We start from the raw sequence: 20,996 nt of genomic DNA, 5'->3' as shown, positions 1-20,996 counted from the left end.
AGGTAGAATGGGAAGCTGGGGAAAAGAGGAGAGGCCGTGTTTTCCAGGGTCCACTCGCTTTATGATTCTCAGTTCTTCAGCCAAGGCTTTGGTGAAAATAAAGGAGATGTAATACTTCCTGTAATCCTAAAATGAATGTTTTTTCTTTTTTCAGTCCTAACTTAAACTAGATTGTTTTTCAACTCTGACCTGTCCATGGATTGGCATCTCTCACCTTCAAGTGTTGTTAAGAAAGAAACTAATTATTTCAGGGAAAGACTTTGATGTGTTCATAACAAACCTAATTAGGAGGAAGACTTAGAAGCAATGGAAGTCAATGGCTATGCCAGGATGAAAATTGTTACACTTTAAGCGTGTTTTCCTTTGTGAACTAAACCAAATGAGTCAGAAGGCAAATGAGGATATGGAAAGCTATGCCCAATTTATTTTAAAGCCCCAGAAACCCATTCAGCCTTACATATGCTCAACTCTGAATGATTTTGAAGAAGAGAGAGACTTTTTGGCAAATTATATCTTCCCTCAGCTTAACGAACTCTGTAATGCCCGGGGCACGTATTTCAAAGCTGTGGACATGAGGGGATCAGCGTTGAAGGCCCAGGAACCGTTACCCTCCCAACTGTTGAGACAGTACTCTTGTCTCCATTCCCAGCAGCTGAAGCTGTGTCTTGACTATGTGAACCGCTGCTTTCCGTTTTTCATCTGCATGCTGGGTCAGACATATGGAGACTTTCTCCCTAACTACTCACCTTTCATCTTCTCCCAAGCGAGGGACTTGGCCAGCTTATCCAAAGTAGAACAGAATCTGTATGTTGCTGCAAAAAACGGTTATCCGTGGGTCCTGAAGTATCCTAATTGCAGTCTAACAGAGCTGGAGATCATCCAAGCAGCATTTCTGAATGAGTCTCAATTCCAGTATTTTTACTTCAGGACTGAAACCACGCTGCTGAAGACTTTAGATGAGGACAAGGAGGCGATGCTGTCCTCAGGTTCTCTGAAGAACGAGGAAAAATTAATGATTGGAAAACTTAAGGCCAAGATCATTAGCAAAGGGCTCCCTGTAAGATTTTATAGAGATCTCCCTGAATTGGGAGAGCTGGTTTTCAAGGACTGGTTGCTTGTGATAGAAAAACTTTACCCAGACATCGTAATGATTGAAAATATAGGTCAGTAAATAGAGATAGCTGAGTCTATTATCAACAAAAGGTTAATGTTTTGTAAGTCTTCCTTGTAAAGGGAATTTTTAAATGATAAAATTATTACTATATTCCTAAGTCATGAATTTCTCCATTTTGAAGATTTTAAAAACTAAAAATGTGAGCAAATAAATGGGTCCTAGAAGACTATTTAGAAAGTTAAGGAGTTGGGAGACAACCTAGAATATCTGAGAGTTAACATGTAGATGTAGAGCAGTGGTTCTCAACCAGGGTCCATGTGCCCCTCAGAGGACATTGGGCCATGTCAGAAGACATTTTTGGTTGTTGCAATTGGGAGAGTGCTACTGGCACTCTCATTTAGTGGGCAGAGGCCAAGGATGTTGCTAAACATCCTGCAATGCAGAGGACAGCTCTTCCCTCCCCTGCCCAACAATAAATCATCCAGAATAAAATGTCAATAGTGCCCAGGTTGAGAAACCCTGATCTAAAGGAAAGAGAAAGGGAAGAGAACAAACCTTTATTGATTGCCTGGTGCTTTGTATATGTGGTCACATTTCATCTTCAAGGTTCAGCCCTGCAAGGTTGGAACTATGATGGTTCCTGTTTTACAGATGATCAGATGGGAAGTTGCTTTATGGCAGCTAACTGACTTACCCTATGTCACCTAAATAGTGAGGAACCAATCCAGAATTTGAACCCAGGTCCCTCTGACCCCAAAACCCAAAATCTTGCACCCTTATGATGCAGAATGTGGTCCATGGATCACTAACCAGTGTTATCTGGGAATTGTGGTATCTTGGGCCCTATTTCTGGTCGATTGAATCAGAATTTGCATTTTAACAAGATGGCCATGTGATTTACATGCACACTGAAGTTTGAGAAGCCCTGCCTGACATTGTATTGTCTCTAATGATATAAATGATTACCTTTACTTTTGAAAACAGTTTAAAAAGGGAAGAACAATATCATAGTATAACAGAGACTCTTCACTTAGATTTCAGAAGGAATCTGTGAAGCCTGTAAAATATGAGAAATGGAACATTTATATCCATATAAGTGTTTTGGGGTAGGAAGATGCTCTATGTCTTTGATCAGATTCTTAAAGGTTCTCTGACCCAATGAGGGTTATGAGTTGCTGATATAAGAGTTTAATTAATGTAGGAATGGAAAATGGTGGCCGGACCAGGGGCATTCTCAGGGTCTCAGGGACCAGTTAGGCAACAGGTAGCAGAAAGGTCTGTGGTGAACTGAGAATGTTGAGCCACCTAAAAGTATTGAAATACAGTGTTTAAGGACAGGGTAAAAACCCACCTGTGCTGGCCAGACAAAACTCTGCCTCCACGCCTAATCATTTTGGATGCCTGGAATAGAGTATTGACTCTTTATTAAAGAGCCATGACTCTTTAATAAAGTATACAGTGGCTGAAGCTGGCTTTAACAAAAAGGGAATTTATTTGCTTATATAACTGCAAATCCCAGGATTTGGGCTGGTTTGACTCAGGTGTCATCCAATGGTTCAAATGCTGTTACCGGGGTCTGGTCTTTCCTTCCAGTTTCTCAGCCTGGCTCTGCTGTCCTGATAATGTCTCAACTCCCTGGCTTCTCCACCATGGAAGGAAGATGACTGTGGTAGCTCCTGGTTTAAGCCCAGCAGAAATGGCTCAAAGTCCTAGCATTGAGGCTTTCTGTCTCTCACTGGCTTAACCTGGGTCATATACTTAAGACCGGTCCAATCACTGGTGTCAAGAGAATGTGATGCTCTGACTGGCTAATCCTGGGCCATGTCTGGAATTGGAGGTGGAATGAGACCCCCTGAAATAATACAAACTAGGAATTGAGGGAGAGTGGACCTCAAATGATAATCTAGGGTTGTTACTGAAACTTGGGTAGGATGAATGATGCTAGGGTAGGATGAATGTTTACTACAGGCTTGGAGTTTTATAATTTGAAAGACATGGCCTTAGATCCTAGACTTTTCACTTCCTGGCTGTGTGACATTGAGCAAATTACTTAATATTGGCAAGCTTTAGTTTCTTCTTCTATAGATGAACATTAACCACCTTAGAATAATAATGCATGTAAAGCACTTAAAAATGTGCTAGGCACATTTTAGTTCCAGAGTTTAAGTAGCAGCTGAGAATGAATAATAACAAATGGGTTCTAGATGGATAAATACATTTAGCTAAAGTCTGAAATGTGGTAAATATTGATATTCTCTGACTGATGGGATTCACCTCAATGTGAACCATATCTATTGATTAATATCTGTTGATTAATGTGTTGAAGAATCAAACCTTTCTGTGTATTTGTGTTAGGAGTAGATGATTTCTCCATAGTATTCTCCTTAATCATTGATTTTGGTTAATACTGAAAGATGTGGCTTGTTTTAGATTTTATTCTTGAATGTATGTATGTGGACTAAATGTCTGAATTAGAAAGTACAGCCTGGCTGGATTATAAAAGAGGCTTTAGAAAGATGTGCTAAATAATTTCTTTTATGTATCTTTGGTACAGTTTAATCACCCAGGTAGTTCGAAAATTTCATATTCCACAGCTGGGATAGCACTAGACTATTTGGGCAGCTGGTAGGTATTTTAAGGCTGTGTAGAGCCATCAGTTTATACTCTTGACCCTCTGACACACTTAGGCTCTTAGGGATACCGGTGATTAGTAAATAAGGTTCAAGATTAGCTCATGAGACCATTGGACTTTGTAGTTACCCCAAATTCTCTAAGATCTTGAGTCTTGAGATTGATCTTGGCCAGATTGTCCTTGGCCTTAACCTGAAATACAGGGCAGCCCAGTTAACTACAGGGGTACAAGGTGAGCATCTTGGGAACCTAGCCTGGTAGGTACTTGATATTTCTTTTCCTGCATATATTAATAACAGCTCTCCACCCACCAAAACAAACAAACCCCACAAAAACATTCTGGAGAACATGGAGGACTTTTCTGGTCATCCAGAACAGCCTAACTTGAATTAGGCAATGAATTTAGAGTCATGTTGGTCTGGCCCCAGTCCTCTTTCTCCAGAGAGTTTAAGAAACTTGCCCAGTGGCAGAGCTACCCACAATATTGAACTGGGTAACTTTGAACTGAGCTAACAATCTGAAAAGAAGAGAGAATATGTGTAGCAAGGCCAATTTTGTTTTGCCCTTGTCATTTTGAAGTCATGAAATAATTTAGAATCCTAAGTAGGCCTATATACATATAGCATTAGAAAGATTAAATTGTTTACTTGTAGTTTATGTATTAGAATATGGAAAGGGCTGTGAAATATGGCACCAACATAAAAAGAAGGTAATTTATGTACAGAGTGCAGATATTTCCCTGGGCATTTATAATAACCATGCATAATTGAAAATGTGAAACTACAAATCTGAGATATTAAAATTTATCTTTTTGATTATAAAGACTACAAGCACAGCTTTGAACGTTCCTATCATGAAGCGTTTACTGAGAAATCCAAGCAAGTGTTTGTTATTTCCAAGGAGTCAAACAGGACCTTTGAAATCTTGGAAAGATTTGCCTTAAAGGATGTGGAATTTGATTTTAACAATGCAGCAACAGGTTCCAGTTTAGACTCCGTTCTGAGGTAAGATGTCAAAAAATCCCAAACATTTTCATAGGACCCAAGCAAATACCTGACTTTGGTAAATGTGAGCCCCCAAATTTGGAATATCTTCCCTCCCTCTCCCCCCATCTCTATGCTCATCCTTTCCTGCCGAAGAAGCCCCCTAAAATCCATTTCTGGGTTAGAATTTCCTTATCAGATATCACGCTACATTTGCAAATGTTTTCCGGCCATTTCATGTACTTTCTTCCAGTCTCCTCAAGATTATAAATCCTGGAGGGCAGAGTGTGGTCTTCTTTTTCCTCCTATAGATCAAATTTTGTCTAATATGCAAGAATAGTTGAATAGCTTTAGGGAGAAGAAATTAGATTAGGAAATATGAATAGTGCATTTGTATAGTATTATATAATTTACAAAAAGCTTATGCATGTATCATCAGCTCATTACTAATTATGTTCAGATATTCAGCCAGCACTTCTGGAATGCCTACGATGGGCCATATCATTATTTGTGTTTGTATGTAAAGAATCAAGTTATCTTGCCCAATGCATGCACTTCTTAATTATTTATTCAGTGTCCTCTACAATAACCCTCCCCCCCCATACTTTTCCCAATCTTGGTGGTGACATAATCTGTCCACTACCCACAAACATTAAGAAAGTGAAATCTGTAGTAACAGAGCCAGGTTTGTTTTGTCACTTCCAATCTCATCCCTAGGAATAGGGAGGCTCTTGGCAAGTTTTATTTCTTCCATCCTCATCTTCCAGCTCAAGCACAGAGCTACCAACATTTTTATGATTCTAGGAATCCATGCCAAGAGGAAGACTAGTTATTTGATTAATACAATATGGTGCTCAGTCAATGTTTTCAAGACTACAAGAGTAACATAAAGGTCATGTGTTTAAAAACAAGTTTGAATAGGCAAATCCGTAGAGACAGAAAAAAGATTCATGGTTGCCACAGAATGGGTGTAGGGAAGAAATGGGGAGTGACTCCTAATCCATATGGGGTTTCTTTTGGGGATGCTAAAAGAGTTCTAGAATTAGATAGTTGTGCTGTTTGTACAATCTTATGGATATATTAATCCTAAAACACTGAATTTTACACTTTAAAATGGTGAATTTTTTTTTAAGATTTATTTTTTATTTATTTCTCTCCCCTTCTCTCCCCTCACCCCCCGTTGTCTCCTCTCTGTGTCCATTCACTGGGTATTCTTCTTTGTCCACTTGCATTCTTGTCAGCAGCACTGGGAATCTGTGTTTCTTTTTGTTGCATCGTCTTGCTGCGTCAGCTCTCCATGTGTGTGGCACTGCTCCGGGTCAGGCTGTGCTTTTTTCATGCAGGGGAGATCTCCTTGAGGAATGTACTCCTTCCGTGGGGGATGCCCCTGCATGGCATGGCACTCCTTGCACACATCAGCACTGCATGTAGGCCAGCTCACCGCAAAGGTCAGGAGGCCCTGGGTTTGAACCCTGGACCTCCTCTGTGGTAGACAGATGCTCTATCAGTTGAGCCAAATCCGCTTTCCTAAAATGGTGAATTTTATGGTAAATGAATTTGATCTCAAAAACAAAAAACAAAAAACAAATCAAGTTGTAATGTTAAGCATTTCAGAATGGTGAGAACTTTAATACATTTTATTGTAATTGAATAACTCAAATTGTTGTGCCCAGTAAAAAAACAGCAATTAAATAGATCCTTTTAGATTAGCTGTGTGGAAACACAAGGGCTTTGTTTGCTTTGCCTGCTTTGCCATTTGGAAACAATACTTTGTACTCTAAGTTCTTGAATAGTGTATATGAGTTAACAGAAAAGGAGTGTTCTTTTGACGTTTCAAGACGTTATCTTAATAACCAACCATGTAGAGCAGGGGTTCTTAAAGTTTTGTGTTCCACTGACCCCTTTGCCATTCAGGTGAAACTATGGACCCCTTACTAAGTTCATACTATACTGTGTATTACTTAAGAAATATATCACACCTACCCCAACAGGTCCCCACAAGAATAATTAAAAAAAAAAAAAATCTCAATAAGCTCATGGACCTCTTGTTAAGAACCCCTGATGTAGAGCAATAGCATTCTTTTTTCTCATTTTGCAAGGAGCCATGGATTGGTTTGCAAATTTTTCATTTTCTGTTTGTTCTTGGGAAGAAATCTAATTATATGAATTAGATTTCTTCTATTATATAGAAATCTAATTATATAAATGCCTGTATGTCTGTAGTATTCCTTCTTTAATTTCATCTGCTAGGTCCCAAGAACTGTTGAACAAAAGAGGCATACATCCTTGCCTCCATGGAACTTACATAAGAAAATAAACATAAATACATAAAATATGTAATGTGTTAGGTGCCCTTAAGTGCTAGAGAGCAAAATGAAACACTGTAAGAAGTAGGGCATGTGGTGGTGAGAGTAGGCCTCGCTGAGGAGGTGACATTTGAGGAACCACTGGAAGTAGGCCAGGTATCAGGCTATGCGAATATGGTTGAGAAGAGCATTCCAGAGAAAGAGACTAGCTAACACAAAAGCCCCTGAGGCTGGAGGAATGGCAAGGAAGCCAGTGAGCTGGAAGAAAGTCAGAGTTGGGCAGAGAGCGTGGCTGGTGAGGGGTGAGGTTGGGGATGTACTAGATGGGGGGAGGGCGTCATTCCTGTCATTGTAAGGACGGGGGCTTTCTCTCTGGGCTCTTCCAACTTGTGAGTGGAAAGTGGCCTAATCTGACCTATTTGTACAGGCTCACTCTGGCTGCTTGGTTGAAGACAGACTGAAAGAGGGCAAAAGTAGTAGAAGCCGGACACAACATGAAATCCTCGTTTTCAAATTCTGTGGTGAAATAAAGCAGTCAAGTCTTGTTTCCTAAGTTATATTGATGGAGATGGAATTCTCATGAAGCCACTACCATTTAATACTCTGCTTTAGGTTTTCTATTTTATGTATTTTTCAGACTGATCCTCTTGCTCTGCTGAACCTGAATGTCAGGTTTATTTTATTTCCTTCACTCAATTTATGATTAGGAGCTCTGCTAGCTGTGAAATATTGAATAGTGAATAAGATAAGCCCAGTAACTGCCCTCATGGAGTGTAGATCAATGAAAAATCAAGAGACACTTGTTTATGGAATGACAATTGTATAAAATGCACAGCTAGAGTCTGTGTGTTGAGATATTCAGGACTGGGAATCCTCTGCACACCCAGAAGCTTTTTACTAAAAATAATAAAGCAACAGGCCAAGCTATATCATGCTCATGGCAGTTTGAAAAAACCCATATGTCTACAGTACTATAAAGCTAAAACATCTTGGTAGAGGAGGACTCCTCAGTGAGTCACTAACAGTTTTGGTAATTTAGTTGAAATTCCAATTTTGTGGCCATCAGAATTGATAGGAATTCTTGGCTTCAATTTTTTATTCCCTCCCCATGTGATTTTACTTCTGGGATTAGTGTAGTGGTGGTAACCCAAGGGAGGAATGAATGGGGCAACTGTAAGAGCAGTGCTCTGATATGAGACAGCCTCCCTCCCTGGACCTGTCGGTGTGACCTGAGGTTCATACTGGACTACCCTGGGATCTGTGGAGATGCAGAGGCCTTCAGAGGTTACCTTCTCTCTACCATCCTAATTTTACTTAGGACAAAATAGAGCCCAGAGTGTGAATGACTTATTTGGGACCACTTGAGGCCAAAATGGGGATCAGAGCCTCATATCTCTTAGAAGTAATAAGTATGCAGGAAAATTCCCTGACTTTCTCCCTCTCTCCCTCCTTCCCTCCCTCCCTTCCTTTTTTGACAAATATTCTTGACTACATTTTACCCTTTTATTTTTCAGAATAAAGCCTCTTCCAACTTACAAGTCTATTTTGCTCTTGTCTGGAGAACGGGGCTGTGGGAAGTCCACTCTGATTGCCAACTGGGTAAACTATTTCAAAAAGAAACATCCAAATATATTGTTGATCCCGCATTTTGTTGGAAGCACCTGTGAAAGCAGTGATATCATGTCTGTGATTCATTACTTCATCACCGAATTACAGTACAAAAACTATGGTAATAGAATAAAACCTTTACATTCATTCAGAAAACATTTGGTGAATTAGAAATGAGTGTTCTCTCTTCTGTTCATGTGGATATTATTCTCTCATTCTAATCTAACCCTCTCATATTGTCACACCTATATATCTACTCACTTCTTCACCTCAGAGTTAAATTTTCATTCATTCATTCATTGACTCATTCACCAAATATTTATTGAATATCTCTATGTGTCAGGGCAGGATTCTAGGCAGTGGGGATAACAGTGAAGAAAATGGACAAAAATCTTTATCTTCATGTTATGGATGGGGGGAGAACAAAGAGTTAACTAAATAATACTAGATGATGGTGAGTTTTATAAAGAAAAATAAAGGAGTGAAAGAATTTAGGCAGTGTTTGTGACGAACTGGTAGGATTTTAAATAGTGTGGTCCACTAAAGGTTCCCTGAGAAAGGGGCATTTGAATAAACACTTGAAGGGGAGGGAGGGAGCTGTGCTATGCACCTATCTTAGGGAATAGCATTTCAATCACAGAAAGCCAGTGTAAGGTCCCTGAGGCAGGACTGAGCCTTTCAACTATGCTTCTTCTATTTAAATTCTGCAAATATTTATTGAGTGTTTGTTAGTTTGTTCATGTGTTTATTCATTCCAAAGTATTTATTGGTTGCCTCTTCTGTGCCAGGCCCTGTTCTGGATGCTGGGGAGATAGGAGTGAAGCAGGTCAATAAAGTCCTGGGTCCCATGGATCTTATGTTCTAGTTGGGAGAGGCAGATCACAAACAAACAAGAAACCTATTAAATAATGACAAGGCCATGCAGAGTGGTGTGATAAGGGCTGTGTTAGGTTGTGTTAGTAACGTACTATATCTCTTAGTTAGAGTAACCCTAGCTGTGGTAGCAAATTCTTTTTTAGTGACTTCTCAAATGGCAGTTTAGTTCTCATGTAACAGTTCAACATGGGGTTCTTAGGTGACAATGGCTTTCCTCCATGAGGTGGTTTGGAGGCACAGGCTCTTTCCATCTTGAGGCCATGTCACCCTAGGGCCTCAGAGTCTTCTGCTTTTGGCTAGAAGACTGGACTCTAGGGTAGGAGGGCGGGGTTTGGTAAAGAGAGTGGAAAAGGAAGACCTGTTCCTTAAAAGTCTCACCCTGGAAGTGATACACATCACTTCCACTCCCCTTCTTTTGAGAAGAAATGGCTTCATGGCTACACTGGGAATCAAAGAGGGATAGACAGCTAACCCCTCCTTATGGAAGGGGAGCATGAAGTGTTATGGGCCAAGTAGCCATCTCACCACACTCTGGAGATATCTCATTGACAAGAAGGAGACGTGGAGATCAGAAGAAAGTGCATTCCAGCCAGAGGGAACAGCTAAGAGAAGACTGTTCTTAACCTGGAAAAAAAGTTGAGTGAGTTTGGAAGGGAAAGCAGACTAGTGTGTATGAACTGTGGTAGGCTGTAGGGGGATTGTAAGAGGTAAATGAAGTAGAAGGCGAAGGTGGGGCTGCTTCATATGTGGGCTTTGTAGGCCAGAATATTAGAATTTGAATTCTATTACGTGTAACAGGTGGCCAATGGATGTTTTTAAGCAGGTAGTGACATGATTTGATATATATTTTAAAAGATCAAAATCAGTCTAATGGGTGGAAAATGGATGTAGTGGAAAAAGCATGAAGGCAGGGACCCTTGTTAGAGGTTATTACAATAGTCTGAGCTCAGACACATCCCAAAGATATTTATATTCTGGCCAGGCTGATGATGTGAACATGATTGTACATGTACAGTTATGATTTTATTCCCAAAATGAATTGTTATTTTTAATGAGTGTGTTTTCAGATGCCGAGAGATCCTATTTAAAACAGTCCCTGTCTTTCAAACAAATTCTTAGGTTGTGAACAGTAGAATAAATACCAGAACAACCTGTGAAGACTTGACACCAGGTGACAGCTTCTGTCCCTGAAAGGACTCTATTCCTTGTTAATGGCAGGAAGACAAGAGAAAGGGCTGTGGTTCTAGACCTGATTCACCTCTATTTTCAGTGTTAGCTCTGCTACTTACTAGCTGGGTGATTTTGGCCTCTCTGTGCCTTGGTTTCATATCTGGAAAACAGAGATGGGATTACTAGTAGCCATCTCATAAAGCCGTGTTAGGATTAAGAGAGAATATATGTAAAGAATTCAAAATGTAGAGTCAGCATTTAATATTTTTAGTTGTAATATTATTATTATTCCTTACTGAGCTACAGAAAGCAGGGAGCAGGAGACTGCTGAGGGAAACAAGATACTCCTATTCATTAGCTGCGTTAAGGAGGGGAAGGACGGTAACCCAAGAGAGTTTTGCAGCTCTCCCCACTACCTCCTAGGAGGAAGTGGAGGGTGGGCATAGAAGGCTGGCCCCAGGATCATTTAAGCTGGCCGCCTTGGCCAGGAAGTTGAGGTTTCACCTGGGGTCAGATGGCTGGGGCTGGGGGTGCTGAGAACACAGCCAGGCCTGAGAGGTCAGGTGTTTGGAGAAGATTCAGCTTCTCTGCAGAGAGCATTTTCTTGTCACCCGACCCAGCTGTCTGCAGTGGCAGCTCCTGTGTAGGCTGTGAGCTGCCACCCTTCTTAGCAGGGATGCCAAAATGCCCCTATGTGAAGGTTACATTTCTGCTCTTCTGTCCTCAGCCGGGATCGAGGGACTTTGTGGACAAGAAGCGCCTGTAGCCAGCTCTCCCAACTCCCAGGCCCCCTGCTTGCCTCACAGGTAGCTGGTGTCCCTTCTGCAACATGCTTCTCAGAATGGCATAGCAGAGCCACAGTCTGTCCTGTTTACATGTTTGCCTGCCGTGTCACCCCATGTAACTGGGTAGCAGCCTGAATAACAATGAACTCCACTTATCACTGTGCCCAGGGCTTTCCCAGCATCCCGTTTAGTGCTCTCAATAATCCATGTAAAGCATTGTCATCCCAGATAAGGAGACTGAGACTCAGAATGGCTGTCACACAGCTACACAGGGGCTGAGCGGGGGTTTAAACTCAGGTCTCTATTCGAAGCCCCTCATCCTACTTACTGCACTCCTTGAGCCAACAGAGAGAATGTTTCACTCTTTAGTATGATTTCCATTAGGGTCCTCTTCCAGCACCGCATAGCTGGAGAGTCTGTATGCAAGGCAATGATGTGAGATTGTCAGGAGGTGTGTCTTTTTTTGAGGTTCACTCATATCCTTTTTGCCACTTAACCTCTGCACCAGCTTTATGAAAGAGATGGACGACCCATGTCTCTGTGGGGTCCTAAGCGTAACTGGTAGTAAACATTTAGGGAACTCTACAAGAAATGCTGACCATGTGCAGCTTGAAAACTCAAATGTATTACTCTTTAAATGATTATTTGCTGCTGTTTTTTTTTTTTTTTTTCTCCTCTAGGATCACTGGGATTTGATCCTAGGGACCTCTGATGTGGAGAGAGGTTCCCTGTCCATTGTGCCACCTCCGTTCCCAGTCTCTGCTGTGCTTCACTTTGACTCTCCCCTTCATCTCTCTCTCTCTTTTTTTTATCCCCTCCTTGCAGCTTTTTGTGTGCTGTCTGCTCTCTGTGTCCAGTCACTGTATGTTCTTCTATGTCTGTATTTTAATTTATTCTTATTTCCCTCCCCCTTTGCGGCTTGCTTGCTGTCTGCTCTCTGTGTCCATTCGCTGCAGGCTCTTCTGTGTTCTCACTTGTCTCCCATCTATTTGTTGTGTCACCTTGCTGAATTGGCTCTCCGTGGCATTTGCTGGTGAGCCTACCTTCACAAGAAGGCCCCGGGACGCAAACCCAGGGCCTCCCCTATGGTAGACGGGAGATCATCTGATTAAGCCACAGCTGCTTCCCTATTTGCTTCTGTTTGAAGAAAAACTATTAGGAAAATAAGTGTTTGAAAATCTCCCAATGATCTGTGTGCCTAAAAAAACTTTACCTCCTCAGGTCTGTTTCCTCATCTACAAATGAAGGGTTTGAACTGGATTTTCTCCAAGACCCTCTTCTGCTCCAAAATTCTATCATTTAAGATATGATATATCACCATTGCCAATGATTTTAAATATTTTTTAAAAAACCCAAAAGATAAAACTCTAAGATTAATTTTTTTCTCTTCCCAGTCTTGAAAAATATTTTTCATTGTGTGATACAGCTCAAACTCTATTTTTCATGTTCTTCTTTATGTGCCACATTCCTATATATATATTAAGTCTTACTGATTTTATAGTTATTTCCTGTTACAAAAAACTCCTTAAAAAACAATACAATCCTCTACTGTAATATAAAAAATGAAAGTAATATATTATAAAACAATGTGTGTTTCAATATATAAATGCTTAGATATGCTTCAAATAGAAAACATAATGAAGTAGTTGAGTGCTTACCTTTATGTGAAAAATCACAGTAATAGCTGTGAGTATAGATTGACATGGGTGTTTTATATTGGACTATTGTTATCGGGTGTGATTTTACGAAATGGTGAACAAATCTTGGTATTTCAGGCAAAACAATGTATAATTTTTAAAAGTCAATTTAATGATAGTTGCATATCTAGAAAATTCAATGTATTTTAAAACAGTGCGAAAATTATGTTTATATGTAAAATAGAGTTGGTTTCCAAGCTAGGTAATGATAAGGTTCCCCTTCCCTTATGGGGCTGTCTGATAGAATATTTGAAAGTCAAGTAGGACGAAGCTTCATTGTGCGTGACCATCCCTTGTTGTAAGGTCTCTAGAATCCCTGGAACACTCCTTTGAGAACCTCTGCTCTAAACAGCTTCTTGTTTTTTTTTTTTTGGTTGTTGTTCACTGTGCTTTCCTATCTCCAGGTCTTTCCTTATGCTTTTCCTTGCTTGGTGTACCCATCCCCTTTTCTCTGCCTATGCACTCGCCAAGGCTTGTCTCAAAGCCTTTCTTCATTGTGATGGCTTACATAAAGCCTTTCTTCATTGTGATGGTTCCACATCAAGCTCCAGTAGCCTTCATACCCATATTCTGCCTTGGATGTGGTTATTTGTATACAGAACTAATTTGACTTCTCTGTGCTCCTTGACTTTATATTACAGATCATTGTATCTTTTCTCAGCAATTAGCACAGAACCTTGCATAGGACGAGTAACCAAATATATTTGTTAAATATCATAACTCTTCAATGACTCTAATAGAACCTTCATGTATTTGACACTTCATCCTTTGAAATTCCTATGTGCAACTTGATTTCCTAGATCCTAATATACCTAAATTTCTGTGGAAAATATTTCTTTTGAAAACTAAAGCAAGAATTGTATGCAGGAGAATGCTTTTATAATATTTGGTAGCTGATTGCAATTTTGGATTGCTGTTATTATGTTACTTCACAGTCTGAAAGTTGGTCCTCTCAAATTACTCTAGTTCATAACTTAGTTCTCCCTGGTAATTTCCAGAATTCAAGGCCTGGGATCCAATATTTTGGGATTATAATAGGTTTAAGATGAGCAAAGACCACAGTGATGAGACAATGGGTGGGAGATGCTGTAGGTGTGAGTGCTGGAAGAACCCAGGACCCAGTGGCTTTGATCCCTGGATGGGCACCAGATGTTACGGAGCTGCAGAAACTTTAAAAATCACATCACCTGACTTTTCTTCCTTCTTGTCCAACTCTTTGTAATATGACCTATCCTGCATTTTGGAAAATAAAAGTCAGGCTTTGGATCCTACAAAAATGTCTTTTGTATAAAATCCTGAAATTTTACTGGAGATATCTGGTGGTAAATATCATTACCCGTTTCTGGGTTGAATATTTTGAGGATGCTAATCACACACATATGCATCTTCCTTTGTACAGCTTGCTGTTCCCAGTCCTTTAACATAATTTAGCAATGATGGAAACATTTTCACCTAATTTGAATAAATTTCTGTGCTGTAGGTACTCGGCTCGAAACCGATGTTCTTAATGAAGACTCCAATGTTTTAGTCTTTTCACTTCTTGTAGATGTGTTTATTGCTTCTATCAGTCTAAAACCATGTGTACTTGTACTGGACGGAATTGAAGAATTGATTGGCATTTATGGGATTTCAGGACAGAAGGTAATATTGTTTAAAAATAATGTTTTTTACTGCTATATTATAGAAAGAAAAGCCCATAATTTGAGATGTATATAACACGTTTCTGTTGTATTGCATATCTCTAGTTATAGCCAACATTGCTGATAGTTACTGCTTCGTATTTTATTGATCAATAGTTATGTCGCATGTCCTGTGGGCCAGGCACTATTATAGGAACTTAAAAATATGTACGAACTCATTTAATCCTCACAACTGCTATGTGAGGGAGATGCTGCAATCAGCATTCTTGTTTACATGGAGAGAGGTGAGCACAGAGATGTTAGGTGACTTATTTTAAGATAGTAAATGGTGGTGTGTGAATTCACGCATGGACAGGCTAGTTCCAGAAACTGTGGTCTTTACCCTTGCACAATTCTGCCTCCCTATTTTATATTTTGATCAGACATTTATTGAGTCCCTACTCTGGTGTTTATGTTTTATAGTTTGGTCTGCGTCATCCACACTGATTTTACATATTCCAGATACCATTCGTTGTTTGCCGTCTTTAGTTCTCTGGTTTGAAATGACATTGGGTCAATGGAACCTCTACTACCTCTTAGTGCCAGTCATTACTTTGTGAAGCCTTTTCTCTAAAAGTTAAAAATGTATTTTAAAATAAATTATGTAACTAATATTTGTTCCTTATAGAGAGTATGATAAAAACAGAGGAAAATAGAAAATGAAATATCACTCGCAGTCTCACCACTGTCAAAATCTTAGTGTTTAGCCTTCTTTTTTTTATGGAGGCCTATATGTACTTATGTATTTATGTAAATGAGACTATACATCATATTGCTTTGTAACCTGACTTTTTATTTAAATACATGGTGACCATCGTACATTTAACAAATGAGTACTGGCCACTTGTAATTGGTGAGGCACTGTGAGCAAAGACACACATGGTCCCTACAAAGACATGGAGCTTCTAAAGGGGAATGGGAGATATTAATAAAATCATTACATAAATAAGTATAAAACTGCAACCATGATGAGTACTGCCATGGTAGTGTCATGAGAGCCTCTACTGAAGGCATTTAACCTGTGGGGAAGTCTTACTGGAAGAAAAGCCTAATTGGAGCTCTGCAGGTGGAAGAGAAGGGACTGGCCAGGCAGTCTTCATACCTGAAACCATTTGTGCAGTGGTTAGGAGCCTGCCACTGGAGCCAGATCCTTGGTTTGAGTCCTAGCTCTGCTGCTAACTGTCAGGATAAGTTAGGTGAGGAGTTCAACCCCTTTGTGCTTCAGTTTCTTCCACTGCCTTGAAGATACACTCAACACCCTGGCAAAGTAAGCAGTCCAGTGAATGATAGTTGTTATTATTAGCAAAGAGGGCTGTTTAAATAGCTTTATTAGGTGTTCGTTATCTTATTCCAACATACAACCATTTAACTCTTGGTAGTGTTGCTGCTCTAAGGGACAATTCTTCAGCATGAAAAAATGTCTTTTTCTTTTGAATGGTTCAGTTGGTGCTCTCTTAGATTTCCTTTGGCTATCACTGTTAGGTCATTCTTCAAAAGAATGTGATTTCATCTAATTACTAGTTTGTAAGAACCTATTTTAAGTGTCCATGTTTGTACCAGAAAGTTCATTAAAGATAAGTGAGTCACAAATATGGTTCTATTGCGTGTTAATTTGTGTTTTCTTATCATCATGTTGCTTATTATAAAAAGCTACTATCAATAACTGTAACCCTAACCTTTACTGTATTTTTACTCCCTATATTTTACCTACTATAAGTTTGGAAACCATCTTCAGAGGAGTTTTAAAGTCTTTAAAATTTAAAATGTCTTTGAATCTCTAGAATAAGTAACTTTATAGAGACAGAAAGTAGAGTAGAGGTTTCCAGGAGCTGGAGTGGGGGTTGGAAGAGAATGAGGAATTAATTCTTAATGGGGGAAGCGGACTTGGCTCAATGGATAGAGTGGCCGCCTACCACATGGGAGGCCCAAGGTTCAAACCCAGGACCTCCTTGACCCATGTGGAGCTGGCGCACTCACAGTGCTGATGCACACAAGGAGTGCTGTGCCATGCAGGGGTGTCCCCTGCATAGGGGAGCCCCATGCGCATGGAATGTGCCCGTAAGGAGAGCTGCCCAGTGCGAAAGAAAGTCCAGCCTGCCCAGGAGTGGCGCTGCACACACAGAGAGCTGATGCAGCAAGATGACACAACAAAGAGACACAGATTCCCAGACCGCTGACAAGAAACAAGTGGACACAGAAGAACACACAGCAAATGGAAACAGAGCAGACAAACAGGGGAGGGGGCGGCAAAAAATTCTTAATGGGTGCAGTGTTTCTTTTTGGGGCAATGAAAAAGCTTTGGGAATGGATGGTGGTGATGATAGCACAACATTGTGAATGTTATTAATGCCACTGAATTGTACACTTAAAACTGGTTAAAACAGATATTTTGTTTTAGATGGATATGTTACCGCAATAAAAATTTTTCCAAAATGTCTTTGAATCTCTTCACCAGGCAAAAGATTTTTCATGGCTGCCGTGTTCACTCTCTCCTCATTGCAAATTTATCATGAGTACTGTTTCCTCCAGTCTGGCCTACAAATCACTGTCTGCCCGCTCAGATGTGAGGACGGTGGAGCTCATTAGCACAGTAGATGAAGAAGCAAAACTAAATATCTTTAGACAGCATCTCTCCATTCCCAGCAAAGACCCCTTCCTACAAAACAAACAAGTTTTAAGGAAAAAACCAAACCTGAATCCTTTAAAACTCACAATCATAGCCAATGAACTTGAAGAATGTAGAATCTACAGAAATGAGTTTCAGTGTATGAAGGAATACTTGGAGGTGGTCTCTATTCAGGAACTCTGGGGACTGATTCTGAAACGCTGGATTGAAGACTATAGTTGGACTTTTAAAAAACAAAAGGCAAATTCAGATACCGTGGCTTCTGGAGAAGGTAGGTCTGGGCCAGGTTGAAAAGTCAGAAAGATGTCAGAAAGATGTGTAGTGGACCCTGCCGAGGGGTGCAGGTGGAGGAGGGTCTAGGGATAGGGTTGCCAGGTAAAAATACAGGACTCCAAGTTAAATTTGCATTTCAGATAAACAACAAATAATCTTTAAAAAATGGGTTTATTTTAAATTTTTATCCTCCTCACCCCCCTGACTTCCTCAACTGTCTGCTCATCTTCCTCGGGAGGCACCGAGAACTGAACGTGGGTCCTCCCGTGTGGGAGGTGAGTGCCCAACTGCTTGAGTCACTTCCACTCATGGCTTGTTGCAGCTTGTTGTCTTTAGGAGGCACAGGAATGAACCGGGACCTCCATGCAGGAGGCAGGCACCCAGTTGCATGGGCCACATCCATTCTCCCAACAATCTTTTTTGATATGTCTCATATTACATGGACATACTAAAAATATTTTAATTACAGATAAACAACAAATACTTTTTAGTGTAACTGTGTCCCAAATATTGCAGGGGACATTTTATGCTAAAAATTATTACAGTCACATTTCTCAGCAGTCTTAAGAAATGGGCCTTTTTTAGTTCTATAACTCTATTTAATTTCTCTTTTGAGCTTACAATTCTCTCAAAGGCAGAAACCTAGTCAATTCAGGTTCATTCTGTCAGTTTAGTTTGTTTTCAGTCAATTCAAGATTTTTTCAATCAAGTGAGGATTTGTGTCTTTCCAATGTCATCAATGTCATCAGTCAAGATTCTAGGACCTGGGTGTCCTTGGCTGTCATCTGTCCCTGCTGTCTTCCACCAAGATGGATATAGCCCCAGATGTCCTCAGACATTGGCGTACCTCTGTTTTTGGTTCTCGTCATGGATGCCTATGATCCCGTCTGTTTTGGAGTTGTTTGATCAGTGTTGCTATCAGCTACCACATTTCCTCATCAGAACTGTGAGGAGGCCCCTCTCCTCAGCTGTCTTCTGCACTCTTCTGGAGCCTATGGTCTTCCTGTAGGTGCTGCACTTTCCTGTGGAGAATGTCAGCTGCTCACTGCACCACTTGGGGGCCTGTAGGTCTTGATACCCTTTGTAGTCATTTCTCCTGTTCCCCCTGGTGGCCTTGGGAAATCTGCAAGGCTGCTGCCTCCTAGGCTTTCAATGAGAAGCAGAGCTCAGGTCCTCTCTATTGCTGGGTCACCAGGTGCATCTCCCTGTTCAAAGCTAGGCTGGGTCCCGCAGAAGGCACAGGTTCCAAGTCTGAATTTCCTCCAAGAGGGCTTCTCCCTTGCCCTCCTTTCTGGCTCTTTCCTCCCTTTCTCAGTTCACCAAATATTCTTCCTTTCTGGGTAGAAAAAACTTCCTCATTAAACCATGCTGTAATTGTCTGAGTCTATTGTTTGTGGCAAAAAACTTATTCCATGAGTTGGTCAGCAATTTGCCTTGTGAAACTCAAGTCAGGCTTTTGAAATTCAAATTTTGCTCTCTCAAGCCATTGCCTGTGCTCTGCTCTTCAAAAGTCTGTTTTGAAACTTGAGTTTTTCTCTCTGCATTTCTGTTATAACAGCCTTTACTTAAGGGCAGTGAATTTAGAATGGAGCTCGGGTGTGGTGGGTAGGGATGGGGAGGAGAAGCAGGAAAGACTCAGAATGAAAGCCACATTGATTAGTACTTCAACATCACCCTGCCCCATTTTTTGCTCTAATGTATTTGTGTCTCTGCATAGAAAAGTGACTTCAAATTTACTGTGTCTTCCCTGTACCCTCCATCCCCCCCTACTAAGGAGGTGGAAACAGGGTCTCTCTCCCTGGAAGAGTCACTCAGACTAAGTGGCCCATGGCTATGCTATCCCACCTCTCCAGGTTGAGCAGAAAGCTCCTTTCCCAGGTGATTTTCCCTGCTCCCAGCACTGCCCACCTGACCCCATTCAGGTCCAGAGAGCCCAGCCATGGGGTAAATGTCAGAGGAGGCTTGTACAGCTGGGGTTGAACAACTGCCTTTACTTAAAGATTGCAGGTACTCTGGGCTTGTTCTCCAATCCTAGCATAGCAAATCAATTTGGAATAGTAAACAATGTTATTTCTCTCAGTAGTTTTCAGGGTCTCCTTATAGTTGGTTGAACAGAAAGCCAGTGGGAAATCCAAGTATGGTGGAAAAAAACTAAGGGCCAGGGGATAGATGAAGAGTTGGTTCAAGCAGTGTATATCCTCATGTGGCAGGAGAACAATCATCCAGCAAAAACCACTCACACCCATAAATGTAAATTTGGTGTTTGGAAACCTTAATGAAAACTGCTCTGCAGAAGTGCCTAGCATAATAATTGGCAAGCCTGTCCATTTGTAACCATATTTCTGGATGTATTGTGAAAATATAGTGAAACTTAATGCAATCAGTCTGTCTACATTCAAATCCCAGTTCTACACTTAGTAGTTATATGACTTTGGGTAAGTTATTTAACTTTTCTGTGCTTCATTTGCCTCATTTGTAAGATAGGAACAGTTATATTCTCTAGCTACAGGATTATTGGGAAAAAAATAAGTTGGTTAAAATGACAAAACATTTAGAATGACACCTGGCACGTGTTAGCTAAATTTTTATCACTATCATCCCAATGATTTCTTCATAGGTCTGGATGGCTGGGTGGCTGACGCTCTGTGCTTACTGAGCATCTCGCATTGTGGGTTAGCTGAGGACGAGATACTCCAGCTTTTGAACATGCTGGGCTACAGGAATCATTATCAAGTGACCACGTTGCACTGGGCTGCCTTCCGCAATGCCAGCAAACAGTGGGTCCAGGAGAAGCCCAATGGTCTACTGTACTTCCAGCACCAGTCCCTGCGAAATGCTGTGGAGCAAAAGCTTCTTGGTAAGGCTTGAATCTGTGAAAATACCTACTGATTAAAGGGAAGGGAAGAGTCACATGCAGGGAAAACTCATAACAGGGCTTTCTTAAGTAGAAATGAATCTATAAACATGTATGGAAATGGATGCTTAACTTAGGAATTACACAGAAATCTGACTTTAATGGCTTAACTCTCCAAGGTTTATTCTCTCATGCTACAAGCTTCTGGAGGCAGATAGTCCAGGGCTGCTCTGTTTGCTCCTTGAAGTCATTTGAGAACTAGCTTTTTCTGTGTCCCTGGTTTCCATCCTCAAGGTCACTTCATGCTCATGTCTTTTTTTTTTTTTAATATTTATTTATTTATTTATTTATTTTTCTCCCCTTCCCCTCCCACCCTGGTTGTCTGTTCTCTGTG

The 20,996-nt window shown here is 40.6% G+C and overlaps 1 protein-coding gene across 1 annotated transcript in view; it reads left to right on the top strand.

Annotated features, from left to right (window-relative positions):
• Window positions 1-296: 296 nt before the first annotated feature.
• The window catches only part of LOC101410616 (putative tetratricopeptide repeat protein 41), a 71,353-nt gene continuing 50,653 nt past the window's right edge, over window positions 297-20,996 (top strand). Inside the window, exons 1-6 of the mRNA XM_058308643.2 lie at window positions 297-1,163; window positions 4,569-4,749; window positions 8,549-8,763; window positions 14,651-14,811; window positions 17,305-17,746; window positions 20,366-20,605. Of these exons, the coding sequence (XP_058164626.1) occupies window positions 380-1,163; window positions 4,569-4,749; window positions 8,549-8,763; window positions 14,651-14,811; window positions 17,305-17,746; window positions 20,366-20,605 (2,023 nt within the window). The 5' untranslated portion in view covers window positions 297-379. The remainder of the gene's footprint in view (window positions 1,164-4,568; window positions 4,750-8,548; window positions 8,764-14,650; window positions 14,812-17,304; window positions 17,747-20,365; window positions 20,606-20,996) is intronic.

Source organism: Dasypus novemcinctus, chromosome 12 (assembly GCF_030445035.2).
Source record: "Dasypus novemcinctus isolate mDasNov1 chromosome 12, mDasNov1.1.hap2, whole genome shotgun sequence".
Lineage (NCBI taxonomy): Eukaryota > Metazoa > Chordata > Mammalia > Cingulata > Dasypodidae > Dasypus > Dasypus novemcinctus.
The sequence above is the reverse complement of the archived record's forward strand: the minus strand, read 5'-3'. Positions and strand labels throughout refer to the sequence as shown.